The sequence below is a fragment of the Megalobrama amblycephala genome, linkage group LG23 (assembly GCF_018812025.1).
Source record: "Megalobrama amblycephala isolate DHTTF-2021 linkage group LG23, ASM1881202v1, whole genome shotgun sequence".
NCBI classification, from domain to species: domain Eukaryota; kingdom Metazoa; phylum Chordata; class Actinopteri; order Cypriniformes; family Xenocyprididae; genus Megalobrama; species Megalobrama amblycephala.
In genome coordinates, this window is record NC_063066.1 from 325,609 (window position 1) to 347,425 (window position 21,817).

General features: G+C 40.6%; 1 protein-coding gene across 1 annotated transcript; it reads right to left on the reverse strand.

The window, feature by feature from the left end:
* Window positions 1–2,371: 2,371 nt before the first annotated feature.
* Window positions 2,372–7,068, reverse strand: LOC125259357 (neurotrophin receptor-interacting factor 1-like). Its single transcript, XM_048176968.1, has 2 exons — window positions 5,737–7,068; window positions 2,372–2,431 (listed from the first exon to the last, which is right to left on the reverse strand). Exons 1-2 carry the CDS (start codon window positions 6,850–6,852, stop codon window positions 2,429–2,431), a joined length of 1,119 nt encoding a protein of 372 aa, XP_048032925.1. The 5' UTR covers window positions 6,853–7,068; the 3' UTR covers window positions 2,372–2,428.
* Between the last annotated feature and the right edge of the window lie 14,749 nt (window positions 7,069–21,817).

The following is a 21,817-nucleotide window of genomic DNA, read 5'->3' on the forward strand; positions in this document are numbered from 1 at the left end:
TATCAGCCATTTTGGTCGTCGGCCATTTTTAATTTTGTGCTAAAATGCTGTATTTTACGAACACATTAGCATATCATCACAAAACTCGGTATGGGTCATCAGTACGATGCCCTGAACAAGCCTGAGAAGTTTCACACCAGCGCCACCTAGTGGTAAAATCTAATATTCAAATGCTTATCACTATGAGTGTGGTCGACTTATTTTCAAAATAGTCATGATCTTAGACTCCTGAATCCCACAGTACCAAAAATGCTAGGTTTCCTCTTATGGTCTGTCCGCCATGTTGAATTTTGCGAAAAACCTGCTTTTTCGAACTTGTCCTAGATGCTTCATTTGATTGTCATGAAAATCAGATCAGATCATCTTCAGTCCATTGTGGCAAAAAGTTATCAAAAGCTTTTTGATAAACTCAACCATTCTCAAAAAACACGCAAATTAATTTAACGCAGAGCACCCAATTTGGACTCATGGCTGTATCTCTGCAATGATTTATCATATTTAGACCAAACTTCATAAATATCATCCCAAGCAAGACCAGAGCCTACATGTTGAGTTTCGTCGTAACGCCACCTACTGGTCTGGAGATACAAAATAGCAAAAATAGCCATTATTTTTGCTTATAGCTTCGGATAGGTTTGTCCAAAAATCATAAAGTTGGCCTTTTTCGATTCGGAGCATCATGCCGAGTCGAATGATATCCAATTTTCTCATGTTGGGCATTTTGTCCATCTGCAATTTTGAATTTTGTTTTAAAATACTGTATTTTAAGAACGCATCAGCGTATCATTACGAAACTCTGTATGGGTCATCAGCACAAGGCCCTGAAAGAGTCTGAGTAGTTCCAGCACCACCTAGTGTTTTTTTTCATATGCTTATAAATTTTGATCTAGTTGATTTATTTTTATGGGAGTCATATCCTTAGCGAGTGTCATTGTCACCTCATTCTGACCATACCACATTCATTTGGTCACAGCTCCACCTATTGGTCGAAAGTAAATCTTTATTATTGACTGTATATATCATTTTCCAACACCTTTGCCTTAAATGATCTTAATAGGTTTTTAATTGCTCAAAGTTGCAGCTGGTCTAATGCTCCCAGCCATGTTGGCTGGCTTGTTGTGCCTTTTTTGCTTGGCCCCGTAATTGCTGCTTGCAGTTATATTTATTATTATTATTCTTCCTCCCGAATGGGAGTCTATGGCAGCCCTATCAACGGAACATGAGAAAATGATGTAATTTGGCACATTTGTAGAGATGCTCATGAATAGTGACTGGACCAAATTTGGAGTCTCTAGAACCAACTCTATAGCGCCACCACTAGTTCAAAAATTCACTATTCTAAAGGTTATAACTTTTGAACCATTTGCTCTAGAAAAATGTAATTTAGTACATCTGATTCATCTCGTTATGCTGATGCTACTCAACATCTTACATTAAGTCTCCACCCACTACAGTAGTGGCCATTTTGAAAAGTACAGTATTCCGTTTTTTCGCTACTCCTCCTTCAAATTCTGACAAATTTTGTCCAAACTTTGATCAGGTGATCTTTGGACGGAGCCGCACAGAAATGACTGAACAGATTTTTTTTTATTCATCTTTGTTCAAAAGTTATGATGTCACGAAGTTAACGAGGTTGACTCAAAATTAGTATAGAGGCTGTATCTCGGCCAAACTTTGAGCAATCGAAACAAATATTGGTACGCTTCATCAGGACCATGGTCTGAGGGTCTATGCCAAACTTGGGAACAGCGCCACCTACAGGTCATGAGATATGAAAAATGGCTATTTTGGCTAATAACTTTTGAACAGTTTGTCAGAAAATCTTGGTGTCTATGGATTCCTTGGATCATGCCGAATCCGACGATACAGATTCTGTCAATATTGAATGAATCACGTGTCCGCCATTTTGAATTTTGTCATAAATTGCAATATCTTTTAAACAATTTGACATATCTTCACAAAAATTGGTATGTATGACCTTTAGAAGGTCCTGAAGGTAGCTGAGAAGTTTCAGCACAGCGCCACCTACTGTTCCACAGATGTAATGATTGTTGCAAAAACGCTTATAACTTTTGAAAACACTTTCCAAAATGTGTATGCTTTATGTCATTTTATTCCCTGGCTTATACCTATTCCGACAATGTATCTGTAGTAATGTTCAAGTTCGTGGGGAAGGAAGAAGACAAAGGGTCGGCTTTTGACTGCTGACTGAGCTTTATTTCGTAAAATGAAAAATGTCCAACAAAAGTCTGTGCACCGCACAACAACGAAAATCAATCACAACAGGGCTTCACTCCAGAACGGTATAAACAATCCACAATAGGGCTTCTCTCCAGTGCTGTTGTCGTGCTCAGTGTCTCAGTCAGCAGTCCCTCTCTCTCTCGCACACTCCTGCTTCTCCTGGTGTTTTATCCTGCCTCCGCGCCAATTACTGGAATGAGAAACAGGTGTTTGTAATTTACATTTAACCCCTCACTTACCACGCGTCTCCCGACACTCTCTCCAGTTGCAGACCTCGCTGAACCACGCCCCCTCGCCACATACCCCACCGCCCGACTCAGGCCGGGGAGCCATCCGGCCTGCAGCCCCCCCCCATTTCTGGAGAGGAAATCGGCCACAGCCATCTGAACACCCGGCCTGTGGACCACCTTGAACTTAAAGGGCTGTAAAGCTAGATACCAACGGGTGATCCGCGCATTGGTATCCTTCATGCGGTGGAGCCACTGCAGAGGAGCGTGGTCCGAACAGAGGGTGAATTCCCGTCCCAGGAGATAATAACGGAGGGTGAGGACGGCCCACCTAATGGCAAGACATTCTTTTTCTACGGTGCTGTACTTAGCTTCTCTCTTGGAGAGCTTACGGCTAATGTACAGCACCGGCCGTTCCTCCCCCTCTATCTCCTGGGACAGGACAGCACCCAGCCCCCTGTCCGACGCGTCAGTCTGCAACAAAAAGGGGAGAGAAAAGTCAGGAGAATGAAGCAGTGGCCCGCCACATAGAGCAGCCTTCACTTGGGTAAAGGCCTGCTGGCACAGCTCCGTCCACTGGACCGTATCTGGTGCATCCTTTTTAGTTAGATCAGTCAACGAGCTGGTGAGGTCCGAATAATTAGGTACAAACCTTCTATAATATCCCGCCAGCCCGAGGAACTGTCTAACCTCCTTTTTGGTCTTGGGGCGCGGACAAGTCGCAATTGCTGCGGTCTTATCAATTTGGGGACGCACCTGTCCATGCCCCAAGTGGAAGCCCAGATACCTTACTTCCACGCGCCCAATTGCACACTTCTTCGGGTTGGCCGTGAGCCCAGCCCCCTCAGCGATCTCAGGACGGCCCTCAAATGCTGCATATGCCGCTGCCAGTCATTACTGAAGATAATAATATCATCCAGATAGGCAGCAGCATATGCACCATGGGGCCGCAAAATTTTATCCATGAGCCGCTGAAAGGTAGCCGGTGCCCCGAACAGCCCGAACGGAAGTGTAACAAATTGGTGCAATCCAAACGGCGTCGTGAAAGCTGTCTTTTCTTTGGATAATGGCGACAAGGGGATCTGCCAATATCCCTTTGTTAAGTCCAGTGTCGAATAAAATCGAGCCGTACCGAGCCGGTCAAGCAGTTCGTCCACCCGTGGCATTGGATACGCGTCGAATTTCGACACTGCATTCACCTTGCGATAGTCCACACAGAACCGAACTGAGCCGTCCGTCTTGGGAACCAAAACTATCGGGCTCGCCCAGTTACTGCTGGACTCTTCTATTACTCCCATTTCAAGCATTGCCCCTAATTCTGCCTGAACTACCTTTTTTTTTGTGTTCCGGCAACCTATAAGGCCGGCTGCGAACCACCACGCCCGGCTCTGTCTCGATGTGGTGCTGAATGAGGTCAGTACGGCCCGGTAGGGGAGAAAACACGTCAGCAAACTCTGCTTGTAACTTAGATAAATCAGTGAGCTGGGAGGGCGAGAGGTGATCTCCCCCTGGAGCCAGAGCGAGGGATTGTTTTTTGACATTCGCCTCTGGCCCGAGATCATCCTCCCCGCTAATCACCGTCGCCAGCATCACTGATTCCGCCTCATTCCATTTTTTAAGGAGGTTGAGGTGGTAAATTTGACGTGCTCCTCTCCTATCCGACCGTATTACCTCATAATCGAGATCCCCAATTTGCCGTGTAACCTCAAACGGTCCTTGCCACTTTGCCAATAATTTTGAGCTTGAAGTAGGGAGCAATACAAGCACTTTATCTCCCGGTGAAAATTTGCGTAAGTTAGTTCCCCTGTCATACAGTTGGCTCTGTTTGTGTTGGGCTTGTAACAAATTCTCCATGGATAGCCGCCCCAGAGTGTGGAGTTTTGCTCTCAAGTCCATCACAAACTGAATTTCGTTTTTAGCCTGAGACGGTCCGTCCTCCCAAGTCTCTCTTAGGACATCCAGCACCCCGCGGGGCTGGCGTCCAAAGAGAAGCTCGAAGGGGGAAAACCCCGTGGAGGCTTGCGGGACTTCTCGTACTGCAAATAACAGGGGTTCTAGCCACTTATCCCAATTTTTGGCGTCTTCCCTAACGAACTTACGAACCATGGATTTAAGCGTGCGGTTAAAACGTTCGACCAGCCCGTCCGTTTGTGGGTGAAAGACGCTGGTACGAATCGATTTAACGCCCAACAATTCGTAGAGTTCGCGTAACGTGCGTGACATAAACGCCGTGCCCTGGTCAGTGAGGATTTCTTTCGGAATCCCCACTCGGGAGATTAAACTAAACAGTGCGTCCGCAACACTCTTAGCGGAAATGTTGCGGAGAGCCACTGCTTCAGGGTATCGCGTTGCATAATCCACAATGACTAATGCAAAGCGATGCCCCCTTGCTGATCGCTCTAATGGCCCGATGAGGTCCATACCAATTCTTTCGAAGGGGACCTGCATTAATGGGAGGGGGCGCAAAGGCGCTTTTGGAGCGGCCGGTGGATTCACCAACTGACATTCACGACAAGACGCACACCACCTGCGCACGTTCTCGTGAATGCCCGGCCAAAAGAATCGGGTCATGAGGCGATTTAGTGTTGCCGTTTGTCCTAAGTGACCAGCCATTGGATTAGAATGAGCCGCGTGGAAAAGCATTTCCCTGCGGCTCTTTGGAACTAATAACTGAGTTGTATCCTCCTTTGTCTGAGTGTCTTGGGTCACTCGATACAACCTATCCTTTATGATCGCAAAATACGGATAATTCAGTGGGCGTCCAGGCTGGAGAGGCTGACCATCGATAGTGCTGACCTTTTCAAAAGCGTGTTTTAACGTCTCATCCTGAGACTGCTCCAGGGGGAAGTCATCGCGATCCGAAAGAATTAGTCTCCCGATTTCGCTCTGTCCCCCTGAGGCAGTACTCATTGGTCCCTGGTCAGTCTCCCCCACCTGCACGCGCACATCCTTACCCGGCGAATTTTTATTCCAAGAGGCATCCGAGCACAAACAACCCAATAATTTATTAAACGCAGGCCAATTCGTCCCCAAAATTATCGGATGCCGGAGGTGCGGGTTAACTGCCACCTCAACATTATGCTTTTGTCCCCTAAATTGGATAATGACTGGCACTATAGGATATTTCACCACATCCCCGTGCACACACCGAACCCTAACCATGCGGCTTGTATCCAATGCCCCGGATGAAATCAGGCTTTGATGCACCGAGGTTTGGTTACATCCTGAGTCCACCAAAGCCTGATAGGTTACCCCCCTTGATACTCACAGGAATTTGGTACCCGCCAGCTTGACCAGGGGCGGCCTGCGGAACGTCCGGGACCCGGATCAACGTCCCAACCTCCATAATCGGACACCTGTCCACGAAATGCTCCGGGTCCCCGCAACGCCAACAGGCCGGCCCAGACCTGCCCGCCGCTCTCGTGGCAGGGAGAGGGTTAAATGGTTGGCGCGGAGAGAGGGGAGAAGCAGGAGTGGGGTCCAGCCCGGCAGCAGATGGTCCCGCCCCCCTGGGCGGGACCCGAGGTCCGGAAAAGAATCCCTGTTCAGTCCCGCCCCGCCCCCGGGGCGGGACACGAGGAGGGCCGGGCGGACGAGACCTGGGGAGAGGGACAGGCTTAGAGAGAGAGGATGGAAGAGAAGGAGAGAGAGAGGCAGATGGAAGGGGTTCGCCGACCCCTGGGCACGCCACCATGTGGTCCTCCGCGAGGTGGATGGCCGAGTCCAGCGACGTGGGACGGTGGCACTGGACCCACTCGGCTGTTCTTTTGGGCAGCCGAGTTATGAACTGCTCCAGCACCACCAGATCGATGACTTGCTCCACGTCGCCTCCCTCGGCCAGGAGCCATTTGCGGCAGGAGTCCCGGAGCTGTTGGGCCATCACGAAGGGCCGACCGGACTCGCCTAACTCCAGTGAGCGGAACCGTTGGCGATGCTGTTCTGGGGTCCGGCCGACCCGCTGAAGTATGGCCCTCTTCAGGTCGTCGAAGACCAGGAGGTTCTGTACAGGCAGCTGCTGCGCTGCCACCTGCGACTCACCCGAGAGCAGTGGGATGAGTCGCATGGGCCACTGATCCCGGGGCCAACCTGACACCTCCGCGGACTTCTCGAAAAGGTCCAGGAAGGCCTCCGGGTCATCCAGCGGGCCCATTTTGTTGAGGGGAAGATGGGTGGGCGCAGCCAGCTGTCCGGTGGTCTCCGTACGAACCTCCCGGTCGATCCAGCTCCGGAACCTCTCGCGGTCTTCCTGCTGGACCTGAAGGATGGCTTGGAAACGCCGCTCCTGATCCGAGCGGAGGTCCAGCAGGGCTTGATGTTGGTCTTGGTGTAAGACCGCGAGGGATGTGATGATGTCCGCAAACGGCACGGCGGAGGGCGTTTGCATGGCGGCGGCTCCCTTCTTCCTTCCCGGGTTTCGGCACCAGTGTAGTAATGTTCAAGTTCGTGGGGAAGGAAGAAGACAAAGGGTCGGCTTTTGACTGCTGACTGAGCTTTATTTCGTAAAATGAAAAATGTCCAACAAAAGTCTGTGCACCGCACAACAACGAAAATAAACAATCCACAACAGGGCTTCACTCCAGAACGGTATAAACAATCCACAATAGGGCTTCTCTCCAGTGCTGTTGTCGTGCTCAGTGTCTCAGTCAGCAGTCCCTCTCTCTCTCGCACACTCCTGCTTCTCCTGGTGTTTTATCCTGCCTCCGCGCCAATTACTGGAATGAGAAACAGGTGTTTGTAATTTACATTTAACCCCCTCACTTACCACGCGTCTCCCGACACTCTCTCCAGTTGCAGACCTCGCTGAACCACGCCCCCCTCGCCACAGTATCATTTGTCATTTTCCTTAAATGTACCTGTCTGCCATATTGAAGTAAATGAAAAACAGTTTTTTTGCTACTCCTCCTACAAATTTTGGTCAATTTTGTCCAAAATCAGCTCAGATGATCTTTGGACCGAGCCGCACAGAAATGACTGAACGGATTTTTGATATTTGCTACCATTCCCGAGATATTCATCACTGAATGTGACCTTGCTTGTGTTTGTTGTCTTATGCTAGTTGGCTTAACATGCTAACCAGTTGTCATTCTTTTTAATGTGGCTCTTCAGTTATCAATTTAACCATGAGCTTCATTAGCATTAAGTTAACTTAGCATGCTAATATGGTTAGCATTCTAAGTAATGCTTTTTTTGTGAATTCTTTGTTACACTAAAGTTCTCTTCCACAGCCTGTTGAATGTGCATCCTCAAGTAGCTCAATGTGTAAAGCCAGTTACCTGAAGATCCCTGTACCCAAAGATAGTGGGTTCGAATCCCAGGTGGAGTGGTTTTATGAAATAGTGTGTTTTGATTCCTTTACTGCCTCTTGGATTAGAAATAAGCTTAGATGAAAATGAACACAGCATGAAACAAAAAGCATTTATGTACATTCTGAGTTCATTCTCGCCCGTAATTCTGAACCAGCTGTTTCATGTTTGTTCATTTTCTGCTGTTTTTCCTCTTCCTGCTCTGTATTGCGCTACAGCATGATGAGCTGCAGAATGATTTAAAGTAGTTATTAAATATAACATTCAGTGCAGTTTTATAAAAATTCTTCATTTTGAGTTCATTTTCACATGAACTAATGAACTTCGACAGGTGTGCCAACATTCACCTGCACAGTGGTGCAATCAGATGAGAAATGGACATTGGTCCTGGAGGTCGTGGGTTAGAATCCTATGTGGGGTACCTTTATACAATTGTGTGTAATGAGTCATTTTGATACCTTTTTTATCCAAATAAGCATTGTACTAATCTTTATTCCTCTTGAATGAGATACAAGTGTTTTTAGTTCATTCCATGTTCATTCTCTGAACTTCTATTGATTTTCATTTCATTTCCACCTGTCCTTCTGAGCCAGCTGTTTTGCATGTACATTCAATTTCTGCTGTTTTTGCTCTTTCTGCTCCGTATTGCGCTACTGCCCCTTCTGGGGCTTGGCCCCGAATTGCTGCTTGCAGCTATATTTATCAGGGGCCAAGCACCGAAGGTGCTGAAGCCCCTATTGTATCCGTTAGTTTTATTAGGGGCCAAGCCCCGAAGGGGCTGTAGCCCCTATTGTAATTGTACGTTTTCCCTTTTATTATTATTCTTCCTCCCGAATGGGAGTCTATGGCAGCCCTATCAACGGAACATGAGAAAATGATGAAATTTGGCACACTTGTAGTGATGGTCATGTCTAGAAATCTGACCAATTTTGGAGTCTCTAGGACCAACTCTATAGCGCCACCACCAGTTCAAAAATTCAACATTATAAAGGTTATAACTTTTGAACCATTTGCTCTAGAAAAATACAATTTAGTACATCTGATTCGTCTCTTCATGCTGATTCTATTCAAATTCTTACATTAAGTCTCCGCCCATTACAGTAGCGGCCATTTTGAAAAGTACTGTATTCCATTTTTTTGCTACTCCTCCTTCAAAATTTGTCCAATATTGTCCAGACTTTGATCAGGTGATCTTTGGTCTGAGCCGCACAGAAATGACTGAACAGATTTTTTTTTTATTCATCTTTGTTCAAAAGTTATGATGTCACGAAGTTAACGAGGTTGACCCAAAATTGCTATAGAGGCTGTATCTCAGCCAAACTTTGAGCAATCGAAACAAAAATTGGTACACTTGATCCATACCATGATCTGAGGTTCCCTGCCAAATTTGGGAACAGCGCCACCTACAGTTCATGAGATCTGAAAAATTTATATTTTGGCCAATAACTTTTGAACAGTTTATCAGAAAATCAAGATCTTGGTGTCAATGGATTCCTTGTGCCATGCCGAATCCGAGGATATAGATTGTCAACATCAGATGATACTCATGTCCGCCATTTTGAATTTTGTCATAAATTGCAATATCTTTTAAACAATTCGACATATCTTCACCAAAAATGGTACGTATGACCTTTAGAAGGTCCTGAAGGTACATGAGAAGTTTCAACACAGCGCCACCTACTGTTCCACAGGCATAATGTTTTTTGCAAAAACGCTTAACTTTTGAAAACACTTTCCAAAATGTGTATGCTTTATGTCATTTTATTCCCTGGCTAATGCCAATTCCAATGATGTGTCATTTGTCATTTTCCTTAAATGTACCTCTCCGCCATATTGAAATAAATGAAAAACAGTTTTTTCGCTACTCCTCCCACAAATTTTGTCCAATTTTGTCAGCTCAGGTGATCTTTGGACCGACCTGCACAGAAATGACTGAACGGATTTTTGATGTTCACTACCATTCCCGAAATATTCGTCTCTGAATGTGACCTTGCTTGTGTTTGTTGTCTTATGTTAATTAGCTTAGCATGCTAATTGGTTATTTTGTACAAATTGCTTCTGTTCCTGATATTGAATGTTTCTGAGAATGATCTAAACTAAAAATTTTAAATATAACATGTGGTGCATTTTTATAAAAATTCTACATTGTGAGTTCATTCTCATGAACTACTGAACTTCGACAGCTGTGTGGCACTGTCTGTCCAGTGGCGCAAAGAGTTGAGTGACAGACACATGATCCTGAGACTGTGGGTTCGAGTCCCGTGTGTGGCAACTTTATGAAATGCTCTGTTTGATGTTCTGCTCTGCTTGGTGTGCTGTGCTGTTCTGCTTACAGTGCTGCTCTGCTTGAAATGCTGCTCTGCTTGCTGTGTTGCTCTGTTTGCGGTGCCTTCGGTGCTTGGCCCCGCATTGCTGCTTGCAGCTATATTTTTAAATTTGTGACTTTCTCTGAATTTACAAATCTTGGTAACATTTAGGATATGTACGCACACAATTTACATAAAGTGTTCCATATATTATAAATAATATTTAAAAAAATAAATAAATAAATAAATAATTATCAGAGCAAGTGGTTTTATCTTGCATATCATCTCTAAAGCTGCAAAGTTATTTCTCTGTACTTTGTTGGTTAACATGCATGATACAGACAGCAACAAGCCTGCTGTAAGTTAAGATCGAATGCGTGGAACCCTTATAATGATACACATCAGTTTTCTTCTTCACGTTACCTAAGCCATATGCACTGTGTGTACAAGGACATTTGACATAAATCTGCATGTACGTGTCTATCCAGGCAAAAATAGATGCATAGTGAAAGCAATTTCACAGAATAGCGCGTAAACTGACAGGACCTAAACATGTGCAACTATGCTATCCTTGCGTCATGACTTGTGGATGCGCACATCGCGACATATCTAAAGTTATATATTATGCTGCCTACTACACATCGACATCAGAGTTACTGTGCTCCGTAGGCTACTCCGCACCCGCCTGGTCATAAGCATTTCACTTGTGCTCATTGTGCCCCTTCTGTGCAGGGCACTCCCGAATATCTCTTTTCTCTTTACTAAGGTATTGAACAACGATGCTCATGGTGTTATACTTTTGCAAAGGTTTGCTAGCTTCAGCCAGGTTCAGCATTGTCAAGTAAAGTGCTTCCCTTTTGCAAGGGCATCGTACAACAAGGTTTCTCAATCTTTATCTGCCCCATGCATTAAGTACTTATGTCATGTCAAACTTAATTTCTTTGGGGGTTCTCTTAGAAGGTTCTGACAGTTAGACAAAGTTCTCTCTGCTTAGTTCTATCTAGCCGTAGGCGGGAGTCACGCCTAAGCATATTGAATGAGTCTTTCCTATAGAAAACATATATACCTTTTCATTATTTACTTAAAATGACTCATGCTCATTCACTCATTGTAATCACATTACGTCGATTATTGGTTGCTAGTTACTAGCGGTGGTGTCATTGTTTTCTACTTTATCTTCAGCTTCGGTCTTCACAAATGTGTACCTTTTTATATCATTGGCTTATCGTGACATTTAATCAGTATTCATTATGGGCCTTTCGTGGCCTTTACTTATAACAGCCTAATCATGGTTTCGTGTAACATAGCACATTGTTGCTTTGCTTGGAATGGTCCCATGACTTTTGCGTTACATAGAATATATCGCAGTATCATACTAAATTGCTTATTATTGCTTTGACTCTTAGCATTATAGGTATATTGTTGTTATCAGGCTTACTGTTGACATCTCATAAAATCGCCTATCATTACCTTACATTGTATGGCCTCTCATTGCATTCACATTTGATGGCAATCATAACTTTTAGCTACATGGAATATTGTTGCTATAACATTAAAGGTTTAATATAATGGCCATCATGACAGGTCATCGTCATCAGGCATATCGTGGCCATCGGGCAAATCGTGGCCATCGGGCAAATCGTGGCCATCGGGCAAATCGTGGCCATCGGGCAAATCGTGGCCATCGGCCATCGGGCATATAGTTGCCATTGGGCATATCGTTGCCATCACATCAAATGGCTTATTACCTCACATTAAATGGTTTTCATTTTTGCATCAAATGGCATGTCGTGGTTCTACACAAAGGCCTGTCTTAGCTCTTCATATAATTAAAACCTGTCATGGCCACCAAGTAAGTCTGTTTTATGTAACTCCAAGGTCTTCTTGAATTGGCCTATATTGACTTTTCAAGGTAAAGGACCTTTGCGGTCTTTACATGTAAAGACCATATCCTTATCAGTCAATATTATTCATTATGTATGCCATTTATTCATCATAATTTAATACTAGTACGTTACTAATGCAAACTACTGGTGGTGGTGTTTTCATACGATATCACTCGTTATGATTTCCCTATACTCACTCAGGGTCAAGCGAGCGCTATCTCTATGGACCATGGTCATCATATGCAGTCTTCTAGTATCGCAGACTAACTTGTCTTTCTGACCATAGCATCAAATCACTATTCACATCACTGGTATTCTTTTGTTAATCTAGGATTACCATGGTTATGTTTATAACAAGCATTAGTTAAGGTTATAGCTTATCATAAAATCCTATATTTAAATCTTCCGTGGTAAGTATCCTATTGAGACAAACTACCTGTTATGGCGTCAGGTTCTATTTCTACTATTTACATCTATATGGCTTGCTTTATTCGGCATATGGGGGTATCTCATTCATCCACTCTGTCTTCCCCTCACTATGGCCTGTCGTGGCATCATACATGATCTACATGGCATGTTTATACGCTGGCCTATCGGCCTACTTGGCTTTCATGCTCGACCTAATGTGGCAATGTTATGGGCTATGCGGCATTCTTGACATCATTAAAGCTATGACATAATGATTCTTTCTGTTAATGATTAAACATTCATTAATGTCTGTGCATTCATTATCTCTTTCTCTTTGGTAATATTTAGGAACGTATTCAAAGAATCCTCCAACTGGTGCGTATTTCATTCACATTCACAGTTCTTTTGGGGGTAGGCTCCGCCCCTGCCTTCATCTTCAGGCAGGATCTGCAAACGTCTGCTACCCTCCGGATTGTACTATGGACGGGGCCTACGCCAAAGAACTTTATCATTTATTTGATATTTGGGCAGATGACGTGACGCATGTTTTTTCTGTAATTAAGTGTAAATGTTTAATGAATTGCATTTCTCAACTAAAACAACACATGCCAGTGAGGCATAGAATATCATTTTATTTCAATATCATGATTTTGGGACGTAAAATGTATTTGGTGTTGTTCATATTTCAAGGTGAATAGCAAAATGTCCTGCGGTGTGACTGTAACATTGGTGACTCATCAAATGTAAATATTAGTAAAATAAAGCAGATATGTTTGGAGCAGCTAATAAATGTCTTGGCATTATTTTGTATGTATTTACTTAATTAACTTAAGTTTTCAAAATGCTAAAAAGTACTAAAATAATATTTACAGTACATTTAGTTTTGAAACACAAATGCTGTCCTGCAGTGTGACATATGATATTAGATTTTTGTACTGGCAGTTACATGGACAGCATAGGGGTCCGTTAGTCAAGCCCCCTACCAGAAAATCCCCCAGATGTTTGGATGTGCTAAGGAGGTTAAAATGTGAGTGTTAATCTCTTATTAATTTGATAAATTTCATCATTTCTGTCAGACCATGAACGTGTCCATTTTTGATAGTCCTGTGGTGTGACTGATATAGTTCAAGAAAAAAGAAAAATATTTTTAAAAAAGAATCATATTCAGGTTTAAAACAATGAACTTATTCAGTTACTGTAAGGCCCAAGGTCAGTCTTGTATAGTCTTGTATAAAATGGCTGCAAAGTTGAAAGAGTCCTGTGGTGTGACAGCCCGTCCTGTAGTGTGACATAATTAAGTCAGATGTCTAGCTAGATTCTCGTCTGTTATGTTTGCAATATTAAACATAAATATAAATATATCTCTGTCTCTATATATACAGGTGCTGGTCATATAATTAGAATATCATCAAAAAGTTGATTTATTTCACTAATTCCATTCAAAAAGTGAAACGTGTATATTATATTCATTTATTACACACAGACTGATATATTTCAAATGTTTATTTCTTTTCATTTTGATGATTATAACTGACAACTAAGGAAAATCCCTAATTCAGTATCTCAGAAAATTAGAATATTGTGAAAAGGTTCAATATTGAAGACACCTGGTGCCACACTCTAATCAGCTAATTAACTCAAAACACCTGCAAAGGTCTTTAAATGGTCTCTCAGTCTAGTTCTGTAGGCTACACAATCATGGGGAAGACTGCTGACTTGACAGTTGTCCAAAAGACAACCATTGACACCTTGCACAAGGAGGGCAAGACACAAAAGGTCATTGCAAAAGAGGCTGGCTGTTCACAGAGCTCTGTGTCCAAGCACATTAATAGAGAGGCGAAGGGAAGGAAAAGATGTGGTAGAAAAAAAGTGTACAAGCAATAGGGTTAACCACACCCTGGAGAGGATTGTGAAACAAAACCCATTCAAAAATGTGGGGGAGATTCACAAAGAGTGGACTGCAGCTGGAGTCAGTGCTTCAAGAACCACTACACACAGACGTATGCAAGACATGGGTTTCAGCTGTCGCATTCCTTGTGTCAAGCCACTCTTGAACAACAGACAGCGTCAGAAGCGTCTAAAGACAAAAAGGACTGGACTGCTGCTGAGTGGTCCAAAGTTATGTTCTCTGATGAAAGTAAATTTTTGCATTTCCTTTGGAAATCAGGGTCCCAGAGTCTGGAGGAAGAGAGGAGAGGCACACAATCCATGTTGCTTGAGGTCCAGAGTAAAGTTTCCACAGTCAGTGATGGTTTGGGGTGCCATGTCATCTGCTGGGGTTGGTCCACTGTGTTTTTACTATCAGAGCAACCTGGGCTCTCATAACACCTGAGCAGTGCCACAGACTGATCGACTCCATGCCACGCCGCATTGCTGCAGTAATTCAGGCAAAAGGAGCCCCAACTAAGTATTGAGTGCTGTACATGCTCATACTTTTCAGGTTCATACTCTTTAGTTGGCCAAGATTTCTAAAAATCCTTTCTTTGTATTGGTCTTAAGTAATATTCTAATTTTCTGAGATACTGAATTTGGGATTTTCCTTAGTTGTCAGTTATAATCATCAAAATTAAAAGAAATAAACATTTGAAATATATCAGTCTGTGTGTAATGAATGAATATAATATACAAGTTTCACTTTTTGAATGGAATTAGTGAAATAAATAAACTTGATGATATTCTAATTATATTACCAGCACCTGTATATTAAACAAATATTGTAAATATTATATATAATATACCTATATTATACAATATATTAAATATAATATATATATATAAATATATATATATATATATATATATATATATATGTCTTCATTATACATAATATACCTATATTATACATATATTAAACATAAATATATATCTGTCTTGATGATTTTAACATACTTTTAATTATTTTAGCATGATTTTAATGACTTTCTCCTGAGAAACAAGACATTTGTTTAGTCTTTTAAGTTAAAAATAGAAATGAATTGTCTTTATGACTGGGTCTAATTTGACGCCTCCAAAATGTTAATTATTCAGTATGTCTTGTTCACTATGTTTTTAGTTCAAATTCATACACAAAGTAATAAGATTGTACTGATATGTTGCATTTGCATTAATGTTCAAATAGAGATGCAAATGAATTTGTTTGTTACAAAAGTATTCAATAAATTTCACCATAAATGTTCATACAGTGTCTCATTTCGTCCTGTGGTGTGACGGGATGTCCTGTGGTGTGACATCACTTCAAACACAATTAAACGACTTTTACTATGTTAACTAGCTTAAATAATTATATGAATTTGAAAACATAACATAACATATTAAAAAATAATAAACATTTTCAAATATTTTTTCTCATTATACAGAATATTTCCACTGGAGTGAGTGGTAAAAGATGGCACAAGCAAAGAATATAATCGAAAAACAGCTGTGAAAAAAAAATATATGCAGAATTTTAATGATCATTCTTTAAGAATACTTGTTAAACTTAAAACATACCTGATTTGTATTTGAAATAAATAATATTTCAATATTTGAATTTTATAGTAATGTCATGTCACACCGCAGGACATATTTTGCCTGGAGCTGTGAGAAAAGCTTAATAAATGACATAATGAGAAAAAAAATCTGCTAACCTCTAACAGTTTTAAAAACAACAGTATTTGAACTTTTCCAAATTCATACAATTCTCAAGCAATTTAGAACTTTGTTTTAAAAAAATACTGTTTCAACCTTATTTGTCATCTGCCCATTTACATTCATACTGTTGAATAAATTGTATTCAAACGTTTCTTTGCTTCCCGAGTCTTTCTGGTAGAACTATAATTGACAGCATATACAAACAAAAATCTAACTTTCTTCAAAGGTTTTTTTTTATTTTCATAAAAAAGTAAAACTCAGTAATAAAATAAGAACAAATAAAAAAAAATCCAAACAGCAAATAAATGCAGTAGAATAGAGAGCTATGAAACTAAGTTTTTCAGGTTAAGTAGGTTTTTATTTAGATAAGAAATACTACAGAAATTAAAGTAATCAAATGTAAAATAACACATCCAAGTTGGTTACCTTAATTTCTGTATTTTTTATTGTAAATATTAAATACAGATTTATTCTTACCATTAAAGTTAAAAACGTATTCAGTCAAGAGCAGAAAGTGATTTTCTTTGTCTTTTGTTCTTTAAATAACAGGACAGACGGCAGCAGGAATATTGGACTGCTGTCCCTTTAAGAGTTTATGAATGGACCCAATACTGTTACACAACATGCGTTCTCTTTCTTAGCTATATAACGATCCAAAACTGACTGTGTTTATCTGAATAATTGCCAAGACGAGCATTTTGACATAATTTTGTATGTATTTGATCTTTTAAGCGCAATAAGCCACTCATTTTGGTAATTGTGACTCTGTTTGACTTCTGTCTCTGTTTGAAACTGAGCGTGGCTTATTCGCTCCACTGATCAGTGGTGATCAGTGGTGCACGCGCTTTCGGTGTGAGCGCGAAACCTGCGGGAACCGGAGCGAATGAGAAGAGTGAGTGAGAGAGAGAGTACAAAATTTTAGAAACTGGGATAAAACTTCAGTAGAAAAAACTACAATTTTAGGGGTTCACAGAAGCACATCCAATGACACCTGTAGGGCTGAATTAGGTTTGTACCCACTGAACATTGAGATCCAGAAGAGATGTGTTCAGTTCTGGCATCACCTCCATCAGTCTGATCCTGATTCAGTCCAATATAAAGCCCTCCTCGCCAATGAAACCTCAGCAGATTCTCATCCTCTTAACACACTCGCTCTTCAACTTGTCCATGAAACTCAATTCCCAGTGGACCACAGCTACAACCCCAAAACTATTATTAAAGAAATTGACAAAAATCTAAAAGATACTCATGATGAATCACTAAAAGCACATTTTGAGATCCAAAATAAACTCCAATGTTACTCGACCCTAAATAGAACCACTAAATTGGCAAATTATTTATTAATCAAACAATTTAAAGAAAGACAAATCCTCTCCAAATACAGATTAAGTGACCATGATCTAGAAATAGAGAGAGGAAGACATAGACAAACATGGACAGCGAGAGAACAGAAGATCTGTAGACACTGTGATCTACAGCAAATAGAGGATGAGAAACACTTCCTACTCATCTGTCCTAAATATCGCAATGCAAGAGAAACATTTCTCTCCATACTTGGAACACTAATTCCATCATTCACTGAACTGAGTGATACTGAGAAAATGCCCTTCATACTTGGTGAAGATGATAACACAGCTACACTAGCTGCAAAATATGTGTTAGCCATTCACAAAATTAGAGATGGATAACTCTCTAGAGACCTGCTTAATTTATTAATTTACTAAGATGGATTTGTTTGCATTGCTGCATGTAACATGATATATAAATATATGTTTTGTTTGTTTGTTTATTTTATTATTTATGTACTATGTTAATGCTTTGGCAACACTGTGATTCACAGTCATGCTAATAAAGCTCATTTGAAATTGAAAAAAAAATTGAAATTGAGAGAGAGAGAGAGAGAGAGAGAGAGACTTGACTTTTAACAATCCTTTAATTACAATTTTCCTTATAAATTACATAATTCCATAAATCCTACATTAAATATAAAACAAATAAATTAAAAAATAAATTAAATAAGACCTAAAAAGACTACTCAAACTTTGTTTACAAAAAATACACCAATTAGACATACATTTGTAGAGAACCATCAATGTCAATTTCACATAAACAGTTTTCCACTCCCCAAGTATACTTAAAGGTCTCCATGTCTTTAACCAATTGAAAATAAGCATATTCCACCTTTATCCTTGTTTTTATTAGACATTTTAAAATGGACACTGCATCAGTTAACACCGTTCCATTTAGTTTACTTTTACGTGATAGCCACACTGCCATTTTAGCCCGCCCAAACAAAAAATTTAACATCACATGAATCTGCTTTCTATTTTTATTATACTTGGGGCCATAAATAAAAAGTACAGGAGAGAACACTTCTCCCAAAATTCTACACCATTCTTCTAATTGAGATAGCAAAGCTTCCAGTCTACCACAGTGAAAAAATAAATGAAAAACAGTTTCAGTATGCCCACAAAAAGGACACCCCTCCTCTACCTGTGGATCAAGGTGCGCTCTGTGTCTGTTTGTAGCTATTAAACCATGCACAATTCTCCACTGAAGGTCCCCGGACCTTTTCTCAATGGGAGCCTTGTACAAGGTCCTCCAGCTACCTTTAGGGGAAGTTTCTGATCCAAAACTCTCCTGCCACTTAGATTCTTTTAGTCCTTCTAAAGAGTTCATATGTGAGACTTTGACACATGTGACATACAGTGCTTTTTTCCCAGTTGCACTGAAAAGTTCTAGTTCAGGAGTCCTGAAGGTAAGCAAAGCCCCTTCCCTTTCTTGAAACGCATCATAAGCAGGTGCAATTTTTAACTCTGGAAAAGAGACCTCTGTGTCTTCATTTGATGTTTCCAGACCATGTTTAAAATCCATAGGTAAACAATCAAGAAGATCATCAAACAGTCTCTGTATCAAACGAATTGACCTCACACCCAGCTTAGCAGCCAGCATTTCAGCAGACATCCATTCATTTGTTGTTATTAAATGTCTAATCTTTGTAATTCCAGCATTCCTTAAAATATTCCTCATTGACGCCGACTTCAAAATCTCTAAGTCCACAACCGGATTATGCAACAGGGGTTCTTCTCTCATCCAAAGGCTGTTCACATCCTTGAGACTCCTTGATACACTTAAACTTTTCCAAGCTTTCAGCATAGACCGATAAAAAGCTGTCAATCCAGACAAATCAACTCCTTCAGTGTCCATCAGAAAAAGATGTCGGTCCAGTCCCATATTGCCCGCTTCTCTTAGAAGGGAACAAGCTACTCCAGCCCAACTTACATCCTTTCCATAAAGTAGTCTTTTTATTGTCTGGAGTCTAAAAGTCTTTATCCTGCTTTTAATGTCCACCAATCCTTGGCCTCCTTCTTGTCTAGGTAGATATAATACAGGAGCTCTTAGCCAGTGCTGGCCAGACCAAAAAAAATTCACTAGACGTCTTTGAACATTTACCACCAATTCCTCAGGGGGTTCTAAGACAGTCAATTTATGCCATAAGGATGAGGCTACAAGGTTGTTGCAGACCAAAACTCTTCCCCTGTACGATAGCTGGGGGAGCAGCCAATGCCAGTGAGACAACCGAGCAGACACCTTTTCCAACAGGCCCTCCCAATTCTGCCTCTTATAATCCTCTCTTCCTAAAAAAACTCCCAAATACTTTAATCCAGACCTGCCCCACTGTAAACTACCAGGAAGAATAGGACTATTATAATCTAAACCACACCAAAGTGCATCACTTTTATCCCAATTCACTTTGGCAGAGGAAGCTTTACCATAACTATCCAAAGTATCAGTTAAAACCTGAACATCATATTCATTTCTTAAAACCACAGTGATATCATCAGCATATGCTGAGATTTTTACACACTCATTAAAAACTGGAACATTTGTCTGTAAACCCGTTAGATTTTTCCTTAGTTTACATAGGAGAGGTTCAATGACCAAACTATACAGTTGACCTGAGAGTGGGCATCCCTGTCTTATGCCCCTCTCTACTTTAACAGGAACACTCAGTCCACCCGCCATCTTTATCATACACGTAGCATTATTATACAACAGTTGAATCATTGCAACAAATTTTTCTCCAAAACCAAAAGCCTTTAAAACTCTGAAAAGAAACTGATGATCAACTCGATCAAATGCCTTTTCCTCATCTAGTGATACAATTCCTATATCAACATTATTTTTCAAGGCATAATCAATAACATCACATACTAAATGCAAATTGTCAGTGATACATCTCTCTTTTATACAATAGGATTGGTCTTTGTGTACAATACTATGTAATACTTTGTTTAACCTATTAGCCAGACATTTTGATATTAGTTTGTATTCAGAACATAAAACTGCCACTGGTCTCCAATTCTTAAAGTAAGATCACCTTTCTTTGGAAGTAATGTTAAAACTGCTCGCTGGCAACTTTTAGACATCAAACCCACACGAAAAACTTGTTTTAGTACTTCATAGAAATCAGCTCCAATTAATGTCCAGAAGTGCTTGTAAAATTCACCAGGAAGTCCATCTATACCTGGGGTACGGCCTGAAGCAAGTCCTAATACTGCAGCACTTAATTCCTCAAAAGTAATTTTCGACTCCAAAGTTTGTTTGTCTTCAGCGGTTAAATGGGGAAGATCCTGTAAAAGTTCGTTTTGCCTCTTCTCGTCAGTTTTCTCAGCAGAATATAACTTAGAATAAAAGTCCACTGCCATTCTTCGCATTTCCACAGGGTCACTTGTATTATGACCATGACTGTTTTTCAAATTATACATTTTTTTTTTCTTGTACATGTTTATGTTCCAAGTTAAAAAAAAAAAAGTAGGCCCATCCATATCATTCATTGATAAAAACCTGCTCCTCACAAGAGCACCTTTGACTCTCTCGTTTAAAATAGAACTCAACTTTAATTTCTTGTCAGTCCACTCTTGTAAATTAGCAGAACTATCTGTCATCATTTTCTCTTCAATTACTAAAATTTCTTTCTCAATCCACTCCAAAGTCCGTTTCAAAGATAAAGTTGAATAATATGTATATTGTTGACAAAAATCCCTTATATGTGCTTTACCAATTTCCCACCAAAGAATTACATTTTCATATCTACTTTTTTCACTTTTCCAGGTTTCCCAAAAATGCTTAAAAGATTCACAAAAACTTTTGTCTTGTAATAACTTTACATTAAAATGCCAATAGGAACTCTTATTTTGAGTAGACATCAATGTGCAGTCAACAGTGATAAGCTTATGATCAGTAAAATGTGTGGGAACAATAGCTGTATGTACAACTCTGTTTTTACTATTCTTTGATAAATACAATCAGTCTAAGCGTGCAGCTGAAATTCTCCCCCCATTCACCTTTACCCAAGTATATTGTTTTACCAAGGGATTATTTTCTCTCCAAATATCCAGCAGATTAAAAGTTTCAATAATATTAGCTAAAACAGTAGGTGAATGAAAATTAGGTTCTTCTCCATTTCTATCCAAAGAAGGGTCAAGTGTACAATTCCAATCCCCTCCTAGAAATATTGAATCATTAGCCTGCTGTTGTTTTAAAAAAAACTTCCAATTTTTTAAAAGTGTTTGTCCTATCAGAACCACTATTAGGCGCATAGATATTAATAAAGACAAAAAACAGACCATTAATATCAACTCTAACTGCTATTAACCGTCCTGGTTCAATTTCTTTTTTGGACAGTATTTTAAATTTAGTGTTTGGAGAAAAAAGAATTGCCGCTCCTGCACTCAAGTTAGTACCATGTGTGAAAACACACTCATTACCCCACCACAGTTGCCAGTCAACCTCATTATTAACGTCACTATGAG